A 15,332-nucleotide genomic window follows, 5' to 3' on the forward strand; every position below is an offset into this window, starting at 1 on the left:
TTTTTAATTCTACAATTTTTTTTTTGAATTTTGTAATATTTGTATTATATTAGAGTTTTGAAAAAATCTGTAATTTTATTTTTTTAAATAATTTTAGTAATTACTTCAATTTTACCTGTCCTAATTTAAATTTCCGGTTTGTACACCTCCTTGCCCTGATAAAAAGTCTGACTAACAGGATATCGTTGCCAAATAAAATTACAATTACAATTTTAAGAATTTGAGAATTAGATTATGAGATTTAAGAATTTGAGATAATTACATTTCCAAATTATATTATTTAAGAATTTTTTTTTGAGAATTTAATAATTATTGTTTTGTAACATTTTAGAATCACAGCTTTTTAAAATGGAGTATCCGATGCGACTGGTAGTGAACAAACAAATAAAAATAGCGATGTTTTTTTTATGGAGCGAACTATCAAACTATCAGTTAATTCGGGTATTCCTTTAAAGAATATTAGAATTTCTGTGTTTTAGATTTTTTAAGATTCATGAATTTTGGATTTTTTTTTAAGATTTTGGATTTTACATCTAACATTTTAGAATTTATAATTTTAGAACATTTTTTCGAAGAATTTTATTGTTAAAAAATCAGAATCAGTTTTTTTTTATATATTTTATTCTGTTATTTGGAAATTTAACAATTCTAAAGTTATTTTTAAAGGACACATAAGCTATTGTCTTTCATACACGCTTTCATATATTTATAGGACCTTATAAAAAACTCTGGAATTGTTCAATTTAAAGACTGTGAATTGATTTCAAAATCCATTTTAAATCCCTTGCGGTCTTAAAAATCTACAGAAAAAAACCTTATCGTTGTGAACAATAATATCACAAACTTAGGCTTAGTTGTAGGACCCAATAAAAAAGAATTATTATTAGATTTTAAGCTTATTAGAATTTAAGAATTTATATTTTAAAAACATTTCATTGGAGAAAATGCCTTTAATTTTTTTTAAGAATCTTAATTTTTTTAAATCAAGAAATTTCCTTAATTTAGAATTTGAATGTTTTAATATTTATTAACTGAGAATCTGATTTAATGCTGTATACATAATAGTTCAATTGAAACTTTACAAATGGTTTAAAAAACAAAAAACTAATAAAAAATAATTCTAAATAAAATAATTTTTCAAATTCTAATGAGTAATCTCAAATTCATAAATCTTAAAAATCTAAAATTTTGAATTTTGAAATTAAAAGCTTATTTTTCCGAGTACAATAAGTTTTTGCACGACCGCAAAGAATTCAAAATGGATTTTAACTCAATTTTTATAAATTAACTTCTCGACCCTTCTTGGCAGAAAGCATCCTACTTGACTGCTCGTTCCAAGTGGACTATAGTTGATCCAGCGTAAAATCTAGAGTTTTTTAATAGGTCCTATAAACATATGAAACACAATCAAAGGGCAATTTACTTCTGATATTGCACCAATATGAAGCCAATATTGGAGTCGATACGGTATGCAGCCAAGGAATACTGCGCGAGTATTATGCGCGTATGATATTCACGCTGATATTTGGGTAGATAAGACCTCAAATACGACGAATATGGGGTCTATATCGTCAATACAGTATGCAACACAATAGTTTTAGGACCTTTAAAAAAAAACTTTGGAAATGTTGTCTTGTAATTTTTTTATGTAAAAATGAAAAAAAGTGATGAAATTGTGTTTTTTACCGTTTTACATTACAGATTGTCAAGGCAAACAGATTGGCCAATGTTTGACAGATCGAAACGCGCTGCACACCAACCGCCCTTACGCCCAGCAAAACTGGCAGTGTTGCAAGCGCAAAACATACGTTGCCAGTGTCGATTTATTTTGCATCGACCAATCTGTCTCCCTTGACAATCTGTATTTTACATTGGTTGTACATACATAAAAAAATACGTATAGGGATTTAGAACCCTATTATTGTAAAAAAAAACAAATTTTTGTTAAAAAATCTTCAAGGCAAACATATGAAAGACAATTGTTTATTGGTCCTTTAAAAAAAAAAACTCTGGAAGTATAAAATTCTAATTTTTACCACTAACAGAAAGCATTTGAAAAAACGTGCCTAATTTGTAACTGTAGGGGGAGGGGGGGCAGAATGGCCCGCCTAAGTAAAATGCGCCAAAAACCATAGAACAACATGAAAATTTATGAATTCAGTGTAGTAGGCTTATGCTTTGGGATGTTCCCTTCAATGTTATATACATACTTGGTTGATGAAATTTTTTAGCTTAAAACTGTTTTTGAGCCATTTTAAAAAAAAAGTTTTTTCGACTTTTTTTCCAGGGTCAAACGTCGTTTTCGGTATGGTGAAGTTATTTGACGTCCTTTATAAGACCCTTGCCTTACAATTGGTCTAAATCCATTCTAAAGCCCAAAACCAAGGGTGGTCCATTCTGCCCCCCCTGCCCCTATTTGTTTTTAAATTTCCTAAATCAAAAAATGTGATACCCGAATTTTTTAAATTCCCTAAATTCTTTCCCAAAATTCCCGGGAGACCAAACCCCCCTACCCCCCTCGCCACAGCTGTCAAACGCAATTTTTGCATCGCACACGTCAGTTTTTTTGTAAATCCATTCTTCCACCTCAGAGCAGTCGGTGGCAAAATAACAACATCTCAGCCAAATTTGCGAAATTCTCCCACGGAAAAGGACTTTTTTAGAGATTGAAAAGTGCACAAAAAGGGGTTTGAGAGTGATTTAAAGTGAGATAGTGTGTGGTTTAGTTAGGGGACTAAATTTGGTGGAAAGTTTTCGCTTGAGTGCCGATTTTCTTCACCTCGCGAGAAAGCATCTGGAACCACTTGCGGATTGACCGGATTGTGATCCGGGGCAAGGTACCGATTGTCACTTTGGCCACTTATTATCATATTTATAATTGTTGCGTCTTTTTATCAGTTCCCAGCTTTTTCGATGGACACGTCGCCGCTGCTTCTAGAAGAATAATCAAAGCAGCAAAAACAGCAACAAAAGTTTATCGCCCACAAAAACAAACGCAAAACGACGACGACGACGATGAAGACGTTCCTGCTGCTGTGCGGGATCCTGGTCCTGTTTGGGGCGGTTTGCTGGAGCGAACCACTCGGGCCGGAGGAAGCCAAGCGGAAAGTTTCCCCCGCGCAAGAGGAGGAATCGCCGTCGGATGCGACCACCAGTACGGAAAACGACCGCAAATCGGCCGAGGGACTGCTGGAGGAATCGGTGCTGGGACGGGAAGAGGAAGCGAGGAGGGAAGCGTCCCGCACCGACTTTGATGTGTTTTCCGACGAGCTGCACTTTATCGGCGGATCGGCGATTAAGATTGTGAAGGCGCCGGATTTGTCCCAGGACAAGGAAAACCGCAAGATGTCGGAGATGTTGAACGAAATGTTGGAGAACCACGAGCGGATGATTCAGAAGATCGAGAGTGAAATCGACGAGATTAATCGGTTGGAACCGGTGGAGCCGGAAGTGGTGCGACCGCTTACGCCGGAGGAACTTGAGGCGCAGGAGGCGTTTGACCGCGCCATGGCCGTCATGAATCGCACCAAGGTGGACAAACTGGCCGGGATCAAGCTGATGGTGGAGGCCGCCGGGAAGGGTCACCCGTTGGCGAAGAGTCACGTCGCGTGGGCCCAACTGCTCGGTCATCCGATCCACATGGACATTGAGGCGGCCAAGAAGACGTTCCAGGAGCTGGCTGACGAGGGTCTTCCGGACGCGCAGATGGGACTTGGGTTTATGTACGCCGCCGGGATTGGGTTCAACGTGAGTCAGGCCAAGGCGCTGGTTTACTACACGATGGCCGCCCTCGGGGACAATTCGTGGGCGCAGATGGCACTCGGGTATCGGTACTGGGCCGGGGTGGGAGTGCCGAACAGTTGCGAGACGGCGCTGGACTTTTACCGGAAGGTGGCGACGAAGGTGGCGAATCAGGTGAGGCGTTGATTTTAATGTCGATGGATATCTAAAACCGATTTATTTTATTTACTTTTTATTATTATTATTTATTTAAACAAAAAATCGAGAGCTATTTAAAAAAAAATGTATAAACAAATAAAAAAACATTTTTCTGCAAATTTTATAAGATCTGAAAAAAATATTCAAAAATGATCAACAATATTCAAAAATATTCAAAAATATTCAAAAATATTCAAAAATATTCAAAAATATTCAAAAATATTCAAAAATATTCAAAAATATTCAAAAATGTTCAAAAATATTCAAAAATATTCAAAAATATTCAAAAATATTCAAAAATATTCAAAAATATTCAAAAATATTCAAAAATATTCAAAAATATTCAAAAATATTCAAAAATATTCAAAAATATTCAAAAATATTCAAAAATATTCAAAAATATTCAAAAATATTCAAAAATATTCAAAAATATTCAAAAATATTCAAAAATATTCAAAAATATTTAAAAATATTAAAAAATATTCAAAAATATTCAAAAATATTTAAAAAAATAAAAAAAATATTAAAAAATATCCAAAAATATTAAAAAATATCCAACAAAAAGGATCAAAACGACCAAAATCACCAAAATGGCCAAATGACCAAAATTTACAAAATGACCAAAATTTACAAAATAGACAAAATACCCAAAATGACCCAAATGGCCAAAATGACCAAAATTTACCAAAATTGTCAAAATATTAAAAATTAATGACAAAATGACTAAAATGACCAAATTGACAAAATTGACAAAATTGACAAAAATGACCATAATGACCAAAATTTACCAAAATTGACAAAATGACTAAAATGACCTAAATGACCTAAATGACCAATATGACCAAAATGGCCAAAATGACCAAAATGACCAAAATGGCCAGAATGACCAAAATGACCAAAATTGACAAAATAACCAAAATGGCCAAAATGACCAAAATGACCAAAATGGCCAAAATTACCAAAATGACCAAAATGACCTAAATGTCCTAAATGACAAAAATGACAAAAAAACAAAATTGACAAAATTGACCTAAATGACAAAAATGACCTAAATGACCTAAATGACCAAAATGATCAAAATGACCAAAATTGGCAAAATGACCAAAATGACCAAATTGACCAAAATGGCCAAAATGACCAAAATGGTCAAAATGACCTAAATGACAAAAATGACAAAATTGACAAAAATAACCTAAATGACCTAAATGACCAATATGACCAAAGTTGGCAAAATGACTAAAATGTTCAAAATGACCAAAATGACCAAAATTGGCTAAATTGACAATGATTAAAATGTCCAAAATGATCAAAATGACTAAAATGACCAAAATGGCCAAAATGACCAAAACTGACAAAATGACCAATATGTCCAAAATTACCAAAATTGACAAAAGGACTACAATGACCAATATGGCCAAAATTGACAAAATTACCAAAATGACTAAAATGACCAAAATTGACAAAATGACCAAAATGGCTAAAATGACCAAAATGTCCAAAATTGGCAAAACGACTAAAATGTCCAAAATGACCAAAATGGCCAAAATGACCAAAATGACAAAAATTGACAAAATCACCAAATTAACTAAATGACAAAAATGATCTAAATGACCTAAATGACCTAAATAAACTAAATGACAAAAATGGACAAAAAAAAACCAAATTGACAAAATTTACCTAAATGACAAAATTGATCTAATTGATCTTAAAAAATACCTAAAAGACCAAAATGACTAAAATGACTAAAATTACCAAAATGACAAAAATGACAACATTTACAAAATTTACAAAAATGGCAAAAAATGACAAAATTGACAAAATTGACAAAATTGACAAAATTGACAAAATTGACAAAATTGACAAAATTGACAAAATTGACAAAATTGACAAAATTGACAAAATTGACAAAATTGATAAAATTGACAAAATTGACAAAATTGACAAAATTGACAAAATTGACAAAATTGACAAAATTGACAAAATTGAAAAAATTGACAAAATTGACAAAATTGACAAAATTGACAAAATTGACAAAATTGACAAAATTGACAAAATTGACAAAATTGACAAAATTGACAAAATTGACAAAATTGACAAAATTGACAAAATTGACAAAATTGACAAAATTGACAAAATTGACAAAATTGACAAAATTGACAAAATTGACAAAATTGACAAAATTGACAAAATTGACAAAATTGACAAAATTGACAAAATTGACAAAATTGACAAAATTGACAAAATTGACAAAATTGACAAAATTGACCTAAATGACAAAATTGACAAAATTGACAAAATTGACAAAATTGACAAAATTGACAAAATTGACAAAATTGACAAAATTGACAAAATTGACAAAATTGACAAAATTGACAAAATTGACAAAATTGACAAAATTGACAAAATTGACAAAATTGACAAAATTGACAAAATTGACAAAATTGACAAAATTGACAAAATTGACAAAATTGTCAAAATTGACAAAATTGACAAAATTGACAAAATTGACAAAAATGACAAAATTGACAAAATTGACAAAATTGACAAAATGTCCAAAATGACCAAAATGACCAAAATTGACAAAATTGACAAAATTGACAAAATGCCCAAAATGACCAAAATGGCCAAAATGACAAAAATGACAAAAATGACAAAAATGACAAAAATGACAAAAATGACAAAAATGACAAAAATGACAAAAATGAAAAAAATGACAAAAATGTCCAAAATGTCCAAAATGGCCAAAATGCCCAATATGGCCAAAATGGCCAAAATGACAAAAATGACAAAAATGGCAAAAATGACCAAAATGACCAAAATGACCAAAATTGACAACATACCCAAAATGACCAAAATGGCCAAAATTACAAAAATGACCAGAATGAACGATATTTTCAAAATTGACAAAATTAGCAATTCTCTACGAAATCGGTCTTTTTTTAACTTTAATTTTAGTATTTTTTAATCTCGCTTAAACTTTTTTGGTGCCTTCGGTATTCCCAAAGAAGCCATTTTGCATCATTAGTTTGTCCATATAATTTTCCATATAAATTTGGCAGATGTCCATACAATGATGTATGAAAATTCAAAAATCTGTATCTTTTGAAGGAATCTTTTGATCGATTTGAAGTCTTCGGCAATGGACTAGACTGAAAAAAAATTATACACGATAAATTTTTTTTGGTGATTTTTAATTTAACTTTTTATAACTAAAACTTGATTTGCAAAAAACACTATTTTATTTTTTTTGTTTTAGGGGACATAAAATGCCAACTTTTCAGAAATTTCCAGGTTGTCCAAAAAATCTTGGACCGAGTTATGAAGTTTTGAATCGATACTGATTTTTCAAAAAATCGCACCAACCAAAATTGCGACCAACTTTTTTTCAACTTTATTTTTCGATGTAAAATCAAATTTGCAATCAAAAAGTACTTTAGTGAAATTTTAATAAAGTGCACCGTTTTCAAGTTAAAGCCATTTTGAAGTAACTGTTTTGAAAATAGTCGAAGTTTTTCATTTTTTAAATAAGTGCACATGTTTGCCCACCTTTGAAATTTTTTTTTTTGAAAAGCTGAGAAAATTCTCTATACTTTGCTTTTTTGAACTTTGTTGATACGACCCTTAGTTGCTGAGATATTGCCATGCAAAGATTTAAAAACAGGCAAATTAATGATTTCTAAGTCTCACCCAAACAACCCACCATTTTCTGATATCGATATCTCAGCAACTAATGGTTTGATTTTCGATGTTAAAATATGAAACATTCGTAAAATTTTCCGATCTTTAAGAAAAAAATATTTTTCAATTTTTTTAAACCAAGACTAACATTTTAAAAGGGCGTAATTTTGAATGTTTGGCCCTTTGAAATGTTAGTCTTGATTTAAAAAAATAAAATATTGTTTTCGAGAAGATCGGAAAATTTCTCGAAGGTAGCATAATTTTTAATATTTTTTTCAAGTCTTTTCACCAAAAAAAAAAATTCCGTGTATCATTTTTTAATGTAGTCCTTATCCATACCTACAACTTTGCCTTCAAAAGATACAGATTTTTGAATTTTCAGCTGCCAAATTTGTATGGAAAATTATATGGACAAACTAATGATGCAAAATGGCTTCTTTGAGCATACCAAAAGCGCTTTAAAAGTTTCAGTCGGATTAAAAAATACAAAAAAATCGAATGACCGAAATCTCAGAGATTTTTTTTAACTCTTATTTTGTCATTTCCCACAGGTAACCTTCTCCGGCGGCGCTGCCATCCACCGGATCCGGCTGCTGGACGAGGCGGAAAACTCGGGGACCAGCTCGGGCATCCTGGACAACGACCTGATCGACTACTACCAGCTGCTGGCGGACAAGGGTGACGTGCAGGCGCAGGTCGGGCTGGGCCAGTTGCACTACCAGGGTGGGCGGGGCATCCAGCTGGACCACCAGAAGGCGCTGCAGTACTTTAGCCAGGCGGCGAATGCGGGGAATGCGGTGGCGATGGCGTTCTTGGGGAAGATTTATCTGGAGGGGAGTGACAACATTAAGGCGGATAATGATACGGCGTTTAAGTATTTTAAGAAGGCGGCTGATTTAGGGAATCCGGTTGGGCAGAGCGGACTGGGGGTGATGTTCTTGCACGGAAAGGGCGTTCCGAAGGACACGGTGAAGGCGTTGAAGTACTTTACGCAGGCGGCGGATCAGGGCTGGGTGGACGGGCAGCTTCAGCTGGGGAACATGTACTTTAGCGGGACGGGGGTGAAACGGGACTTTAAGCTGGCGAACAAGTACTACAATTTGGCGTCACAATCTGGGCACGTGTTGGCGTTCTACCACCTTGGGCAGATGCACGCCGTCGGGCTGGGGATGATGCGATCGTGTCCGACTGCGGTGGAGCTGTTCAAGAACGTGGCCGAGCGGGGCAAGTGGACGGAACGGCTCATGTCGGCGTACCAGGACTATCGCTCGTATCGGTTTGAGGAGGCCTTCACGCAGTACGCTTTGATGTCCGAGCTTGGGTACGAGGTGGCGCAAAGCAACGCGGCATTCCTGCTGGATCGGGGCGAGGTCAACCTGTTCAAGAACCGCGACCAGGAGCTGCTGAGGGCGCTGCAGTTCTGGGGAAGAGCCGCGGCGCAAGGCTACTCGGCGGCGCAGGTCAAACTGGGTGATTATCACTACTACGGACTGGGGACGCTGGTGGACTTTGAGACGGCGGCGTCGCATTACCGGTGAGTCAGCTTGACGAGTTCCGTAACGCAATTCTAACCAACTTTTCAATTTTAAGAATGGCCTCGGAGCAGCAGCACAACGCGCAAGCGATGTTCAACCTCGGCTACATGCACGAGCAGGGGCTCGGCATGAAGAAGGACATTCACCTGGCGAAGCGGTGCTACGACCTGGCGGCGGAGACGAGCGCGGACGCGAAGGTGCCGGTGACGCTGGCGCTGATGAAGCTGCAGCTGCTGTTCAAGCTCGAGTCGCTGCGGGAGGTGAGTTTAAAGGCTATTATTAAACTTCACACATGGAAATGGGATTTATCATCAAATTGTGATAAAGTTGGTGAAACTAGTGAAAAATCCAACTATTTTCTTCGACTGAAGAAAATTTAACTGAAATTGTTATATTTCATCTTCAGGTCAGACCTGATCCAGCAAAATATATAAAAATATATTTCCGTCCAAAAAATAAAACTGTCATGTCTGAAGTTGCCACTTCCCTTAAGAATTCGGCCAGAGTAGTAGCATCGTAGCACTCTAAAGCTGCATAAATTAAATATTTTCCGCTGTCAGTCAGTTGTCAACTCAACGAATCAACATAGTTGTTAGTATTGATATGCAGCGGCTGATTTTAGCAACATTTGCAGCAGATAAATATCTGCAAAATCTAACCTGAAAATACCTCTGCTGAAGAATTTTAATTTTTTGCTCGGGTCTGCCCTTAAATGTCACCAAACAGAGATGTGAGCAGACATTTAGACAAATTTTCCTGTTAACCCTCTACAACCCAACCCCGCCTCTAGACGGGCTTCGATTTAAAAAATCGCCAAAAATCAATTTTTCAACCAATTTTTGATCTTCAAAAAGCATTGGAAAGAAGAACTTTTAAAATTTTGGAAAATTTTAGGGCTGGAAGTTTGACTTGTTTTATGTGACTTTGCCAATGTTTTTAAAAATGTAATTTTTTTAGGGGTCAACTTTGGCTGTGTTTTTTACTAACAATTCCTATATTTTAAGACTATGCCTCTACGCATTTATTTACAATTTAAATGATAATGGTTCCATTTTATAGCAGAAAATGTGAAAAACATGCAAAAAATTGAAAAAGTGACTGTAAAAACATGAAAAAATTAGATAGGCAAAATGTAATGATAGGAGGTGGTAGAGTAGGCCAAATACTACCAAAAACAAACATAAACTAAACAAGATAAATGCAAATTAAAATCCTAAAAATGAAACAAGAAAAACATAAAACAAGAGAAGTAAAGTTTTTCGTAGAACAAAAGTTGCTCAAAACACGGGAAAAATAAAAAATTTTGAAAAAAAAATTTGGGCAGTAGAGGGTTAACTGTCAAACGAAGATAAATCGAGAAATTAAAAAGAGAGATGTGAGCCGGTAACATGGAGTCAAACTTTCGCAACTGTCATGGTAAACAGAAGCTTGACAGAAAGTTTAACTCCATGTTGCACTTTTAATTTCTCGATACGTGAAAGGAAAAAAAAAAAATAATCCGGGCATTTTACTGCCAAAGTACAAAAATATTAAAAGTTACTTAAAACTCGAAAAATCTCCCTTAAATGAATTAATTTTTTTTCTTAAGAATGTTATTCTAATTATTCTAAATGAATAATTCAAGATGAGATAACTATGTTTGACATTTTTTTTTCGAAGATAAGTAGTTTTATGATTTTTTTAGTACCTATTTAAAAAATGTGTCACCACTTTCGAAATATACGAAAAAATCCCGATTTTTTGACACCAATTTTTTGTTGAAAAAACAGACATTTTAGGTATTTTCTCAAAAATACGTAGTTTTATTAAAAAAATTGTGTTTTTAAAAATTGTTTCCCGATCATTTGATACCCGTATTGCAAAAACAACTGACATTTTGAGTATTTTTTTTCAAAAATACGTTTTTTTTTTATTTTTAGTATTTAAACAAAATGTGTTATAACTTTCGAAATGTATGAAAAAATCCCGAGCATTTGATACTCATACTGTAAAAAACTGAAATTTTGAGTACTTTTTCGAAAAAACGTAGTTTTGCAAAAAAAAATTGAGCACTTTCAAACCAAATAATTAAACATTCTGATTTCTTGGCAACACATATTTTAGGAGTTTGTCAAGCTTGACTAAAATTTCATCTGGCAAAAAATACACTTTTTATAAACTCAAATCACTTTTTAGTGGGTACAACATTAAAACAAAAATTGAGTTCTTGAAGGTTTTAAACTTAATCTGAAAATGAAGCTACAAAAAATATTAATTTTATTTTGGACTCCATAAAATCTGAATTCTGCTTCCTAAACTAAAACTATCTAATAATTTAAATTTTCATTGTAAATAAAATGTTGTACAGTCATCCCACATATTCGGAACACCCATAAACTCCGAACAGTTTTGTAATAAACTTTGAAAAATATTTACAACGTCCTAATAGAAGCAAATATCAAAGGAATCAAAAATTAAAAAGTCCTAAAATAATCGAAAAACAAAAAAAAATATTTCAAAAAAATTAAAACACAGAGATGTTAAAGTTTTAACATTCGGGTATTAAATTTGAAAAATTAGCAAATCCTTAAATTCTTAAATTCTTAAGTACTTAAATTGTTCAATTTTGAAGATTTTTGAAAAAGTCTTAAATGCCGCCGTCAGAAAATCCGTCATTTTTAGAGTCATATATTAGGTCTAAAACATATTCCTTGATTTTTGAATTTTGGAATTGTTAAAATTATTATTTCTTTTAAAAAACTCAATTGTAGCATTATTGAATATTAAAATATAAATGTTCTGAAATTTCTAAATTTTGAATTTGTGACTTTTTTGAATCTTTTATCTTTTGAATTAGGAATTTAAAAAATTTTGAGTCTTTTAATTTTTAAATTTCTGTTTTTTTGAATAATCTGAATAAAGAATAATTTTTTTTAAAATTTTATTGTTATCGAATCTTCGGATTTTTTAATTTGACATTCTTTGAATTTTCTTATTTTTGATGTTTAGAATTTTCAAATTTATTCTTTTCGTATTTTTTTTTGTATTTTTGGTATGTTATTGTTTTAATTTTTAATATGTAAATTTCTGATTTTCTTAAATTTTTCTATTGAAATTGAATTTTTGTTTTTTTTGTAAGTTTTGGTTTTTGATTTTTTTAATTTTTAAATTTTTCTGCCAGACAAATTTTCAAAGTCGCTTTTTTAATTTTCATCTTTTGAATCAAAAATTTAAAAAAAATTATGTCTTATAATTTTTAAATTTCAGATTTTTGGAATATTCTGAATAAAGAATTGATTATTTTTGATGTTTAGAATTTTCAAATTTATTCTTTTCGTATTTTTTTTTTGTATTTTTGGTATGTTATTGTTTGTATTTTTAAATATGTAAATTTCTGATTTTCTTTATTTTTTTTATTGAAATTGAATTTTTGTTTTTTTTTGTAAGTTTCGGTTTTTGATTTTTTTAATTTTTAAAATTTTCTGCCAGACAAATTTTCAAAGTCCCTTTTTTTAATTTTCATCTTTTGAATCAAAAATTTAAAAAAAATACGTCTTATATTTTTTTAAATTTCAGATTTTTTGAATATTCTGAATAAAGAATTTTGAAATTTTGTAGTTTTATCATTATTTAATTTTTGAATTTTGACATTTGGAATTCTTTAAATTTTTGATATTTAGAATTTTCTAGTTTATTTTTTCATAATTTATTATTATTTTGGTATGTTATTGTTTGTTTATAAAATTTATAAATTTCAGATTTTTTTTGCAATTTTTAAATTGAAATTGATATTTTTGTTAAATTTGTTTTAAAGTTTTTGGTTTTTGATTTTTTTTCTGCCAGACAATTTTTAGTTTTGTCATCAAAACATATTGAAACAAGTTCACAAGATTACGAGAAAAGCTTTCACATGAAGGTATAAAAAAATCATTATGTTCAATTATCGATTTTCAATGATTGTTGAACAATGGCGGATCGGAAAAGTGTTCCGAATATGCGGGTGACTGTATCTACAATCGATTGTAGGTCTATTATTAATCAGAAAAAAAAGATTTTTGAACATTGTTATGAATGAAATTAAATGTTTTTTTTTTGTCAAAAAGAAAGTAGTCATGAAATTTCAACCAATAAGACAAATTAAATAAAAATCTAAGATATGTCTAATTCTTAGTAAAATTGCTGTTTTTAAATTCATACAAGCTTAATGTATATAATGAAATCTTCTTTACCCAAATTTTCAATTTTGAATTATAAAGGACATTGATTTTCATAACCATGATAGTTGATAATATTTATTTCCTCCTTTTCAATAATGATTTGCATAACATTTTAAAGAAATCACAGTTTTTATGTTGAGTATAGAAAAATACTCAGATGAAAGGATGAAGAAGATGAAAAATTCCATGATTTATGGCATATGGCATATTAAAAGTAATGTGATGTAAAAAATTTCCGGCAAAATTCCTTCTGGTCTCTGGAGACACCCGAGAATTTGAAAATCGAAATCTGGTGACCACCCAACCTAAATTCAATTCATTCCTCCCCCCAACAGTCCCCCTTCAACGTGCTGCTCAACCTGGACGAGAACATCGCCTCCAACTGGGACCTGTACCTGATCACGGTGCTGACCATCGTGCTCGGCGGTGCGCTCTACTTCCGGAGGCCACCGGGACCGGGTCAGCAGCCTCAACCTCAGCAACCCCAGCCGCCAGCTCGGAACGTTCCCGCAGACGAAGCGCCCCTCATTGATCGTCCGGACACTCCGGTGGCGGCGGCGGCAGTGCCAACGACGAGGGACGCGACTCCTCCACCACGGAACAGCAATCCGGAGCGACGGGAACAGCGCGAGGACACGCCACAGTAAAGAAAAAATGAGAAATTAGTCGCAAAGAGATGAATTCTGAAGAACTATTTACTTTTGTTTATTCGATTTATTCTGTTTGTTAGTGTTTTTTTTTTATTTTAAAAATCACACACTTTTAAACAAATTTAAGCAATTCAGCTGATCTTTAGTTGCATTTTTTGTTCTCACCCACGGCATGCACTAGTAGCGAACACAAAAGCGATCGATTTAGATTATTTAAGACTTTGTGAGTATCGATATCGATTGAGTAGGAATTACAAAATATTTTTGTGAGTGACGAAAGGAAAATTAATCAATCCATATGAATTAAAGAAATGTAAAAGTGAAAAAAGAATCGTGAAGTCGTCGGGAAAAAAACCTGAAGCTGTGTATTTGTGAGAAAGTGGGGAAAATCGAGAGGTCGTGAAAGTTTATGTGAAATAAAAATGATGTAGAAACTCTGAAAACTGCGTTTTTTTGGTTGAGAAATTCCTTTGTACGAAGACGGAAATTGGAAAAAATGTAGCTAATAAATCAAAAAAATATCCAAAAATATTCAAAAATTTCGACCAAAATCCAAAAATATTCAAAAATATCCAAAAATATCCAAAAATATAAAAAAAAACCCAAAAATATCCAAAAATTATCCAAATGACCAAAAAGGCCAAATTACCAAAATGACAGAAATGACAAAAATTACCAAAATGACCAAAATTACCAAAATGACCGAAATTACCAAAATGATCAAAATGGCCAAAATGAAAAAAATGACCAAAATGGCCAAATTACCAAAATGACCAAAATTTTCAAAAATGCCAAAATGACCAAAAGACCAAAATGACCAAAATTACCGAAATGACCAAAATGATCATAAAGGCCAAAATGAAAAAAATGACCAAAATGGCCAGATTACCAAAATGACCAAAATGACCAAAAAGGCCAAAATTACCGAAATGAACAAAATGACCAAATTACCAAAATGACCAAATTACCATAATGACCAAAAAGGCCAAAATTACCAAAATGACAGAAATGACAAAAATTACCGAAATGACCAAAATTACCAAAATTACCGAAATTACCAAAATGACCAAATCATCAAAATGACCAAAATCACCAAAATGACCAAAATGACCAAAATGACCAAAATGACCAAAATGACCAAAATGACCAAAATGACCAAAATGACCAAAATGGCCAAAATGACCAAAATGACCAAAAAGGCCAAAATTACCAAATGATCAAAAAGGCCAAAACCGAAATGACCAAAATGACCAAATTACCAAAATGACCAAATTACCAAAATGACCAAATTACCAAATGACCAAATTACCAAAATGACCAAAATGACCAAAATG

The 15,332-nt window shown here is 32.6% G+C and overlaps 1 protein-coding gene across 1 annotated transcript; it reads left to right on the forward strand.

Moving 5' to 3' along the window:
- The first annotated feature begins 2,579 nt into the window (after positions 1–2,579).
- LOC120430281 (protein sel-1 homolog 1) lies at positions 2,580–14,310 on the forward strand. Its single transcript, XM_039595373.2, has 5 exons — positions 2,580–2,837; positions 2,899–3,915; positions 8,169–9,151; positions 9,208–9,412; positions 13,684–14,310. Exons 2-5 carry the CDS (start codon positions 3,016–3,018, stop codon positions 13,993–13,995), a joined length of 2,400 nt encoding a protein of 799 aa, XP_039451307.1. The 5' UTR covers positions 2,580–2,837; positions 2,899–3,015; the 3' UTR covers positions 13,996–14,310.
- Positions 14,311–15,332: the final 1,022 nt, after the last annotated feature.

This window comes from Culex pipiens, chromosome 1, assembly GCF_016801865.2.
Source record: "Culex pipiens pallens isolate TS chromosome 1, TS_CPP_V2, whole genome shotgun sequence".
Classification (NCBI taxonomy): domain Eukaryota; kingdom Metazoa; phylum Arthropoda; class Insecta; order Diptera; family Culicidae; genus Culex; species Culex pipiens.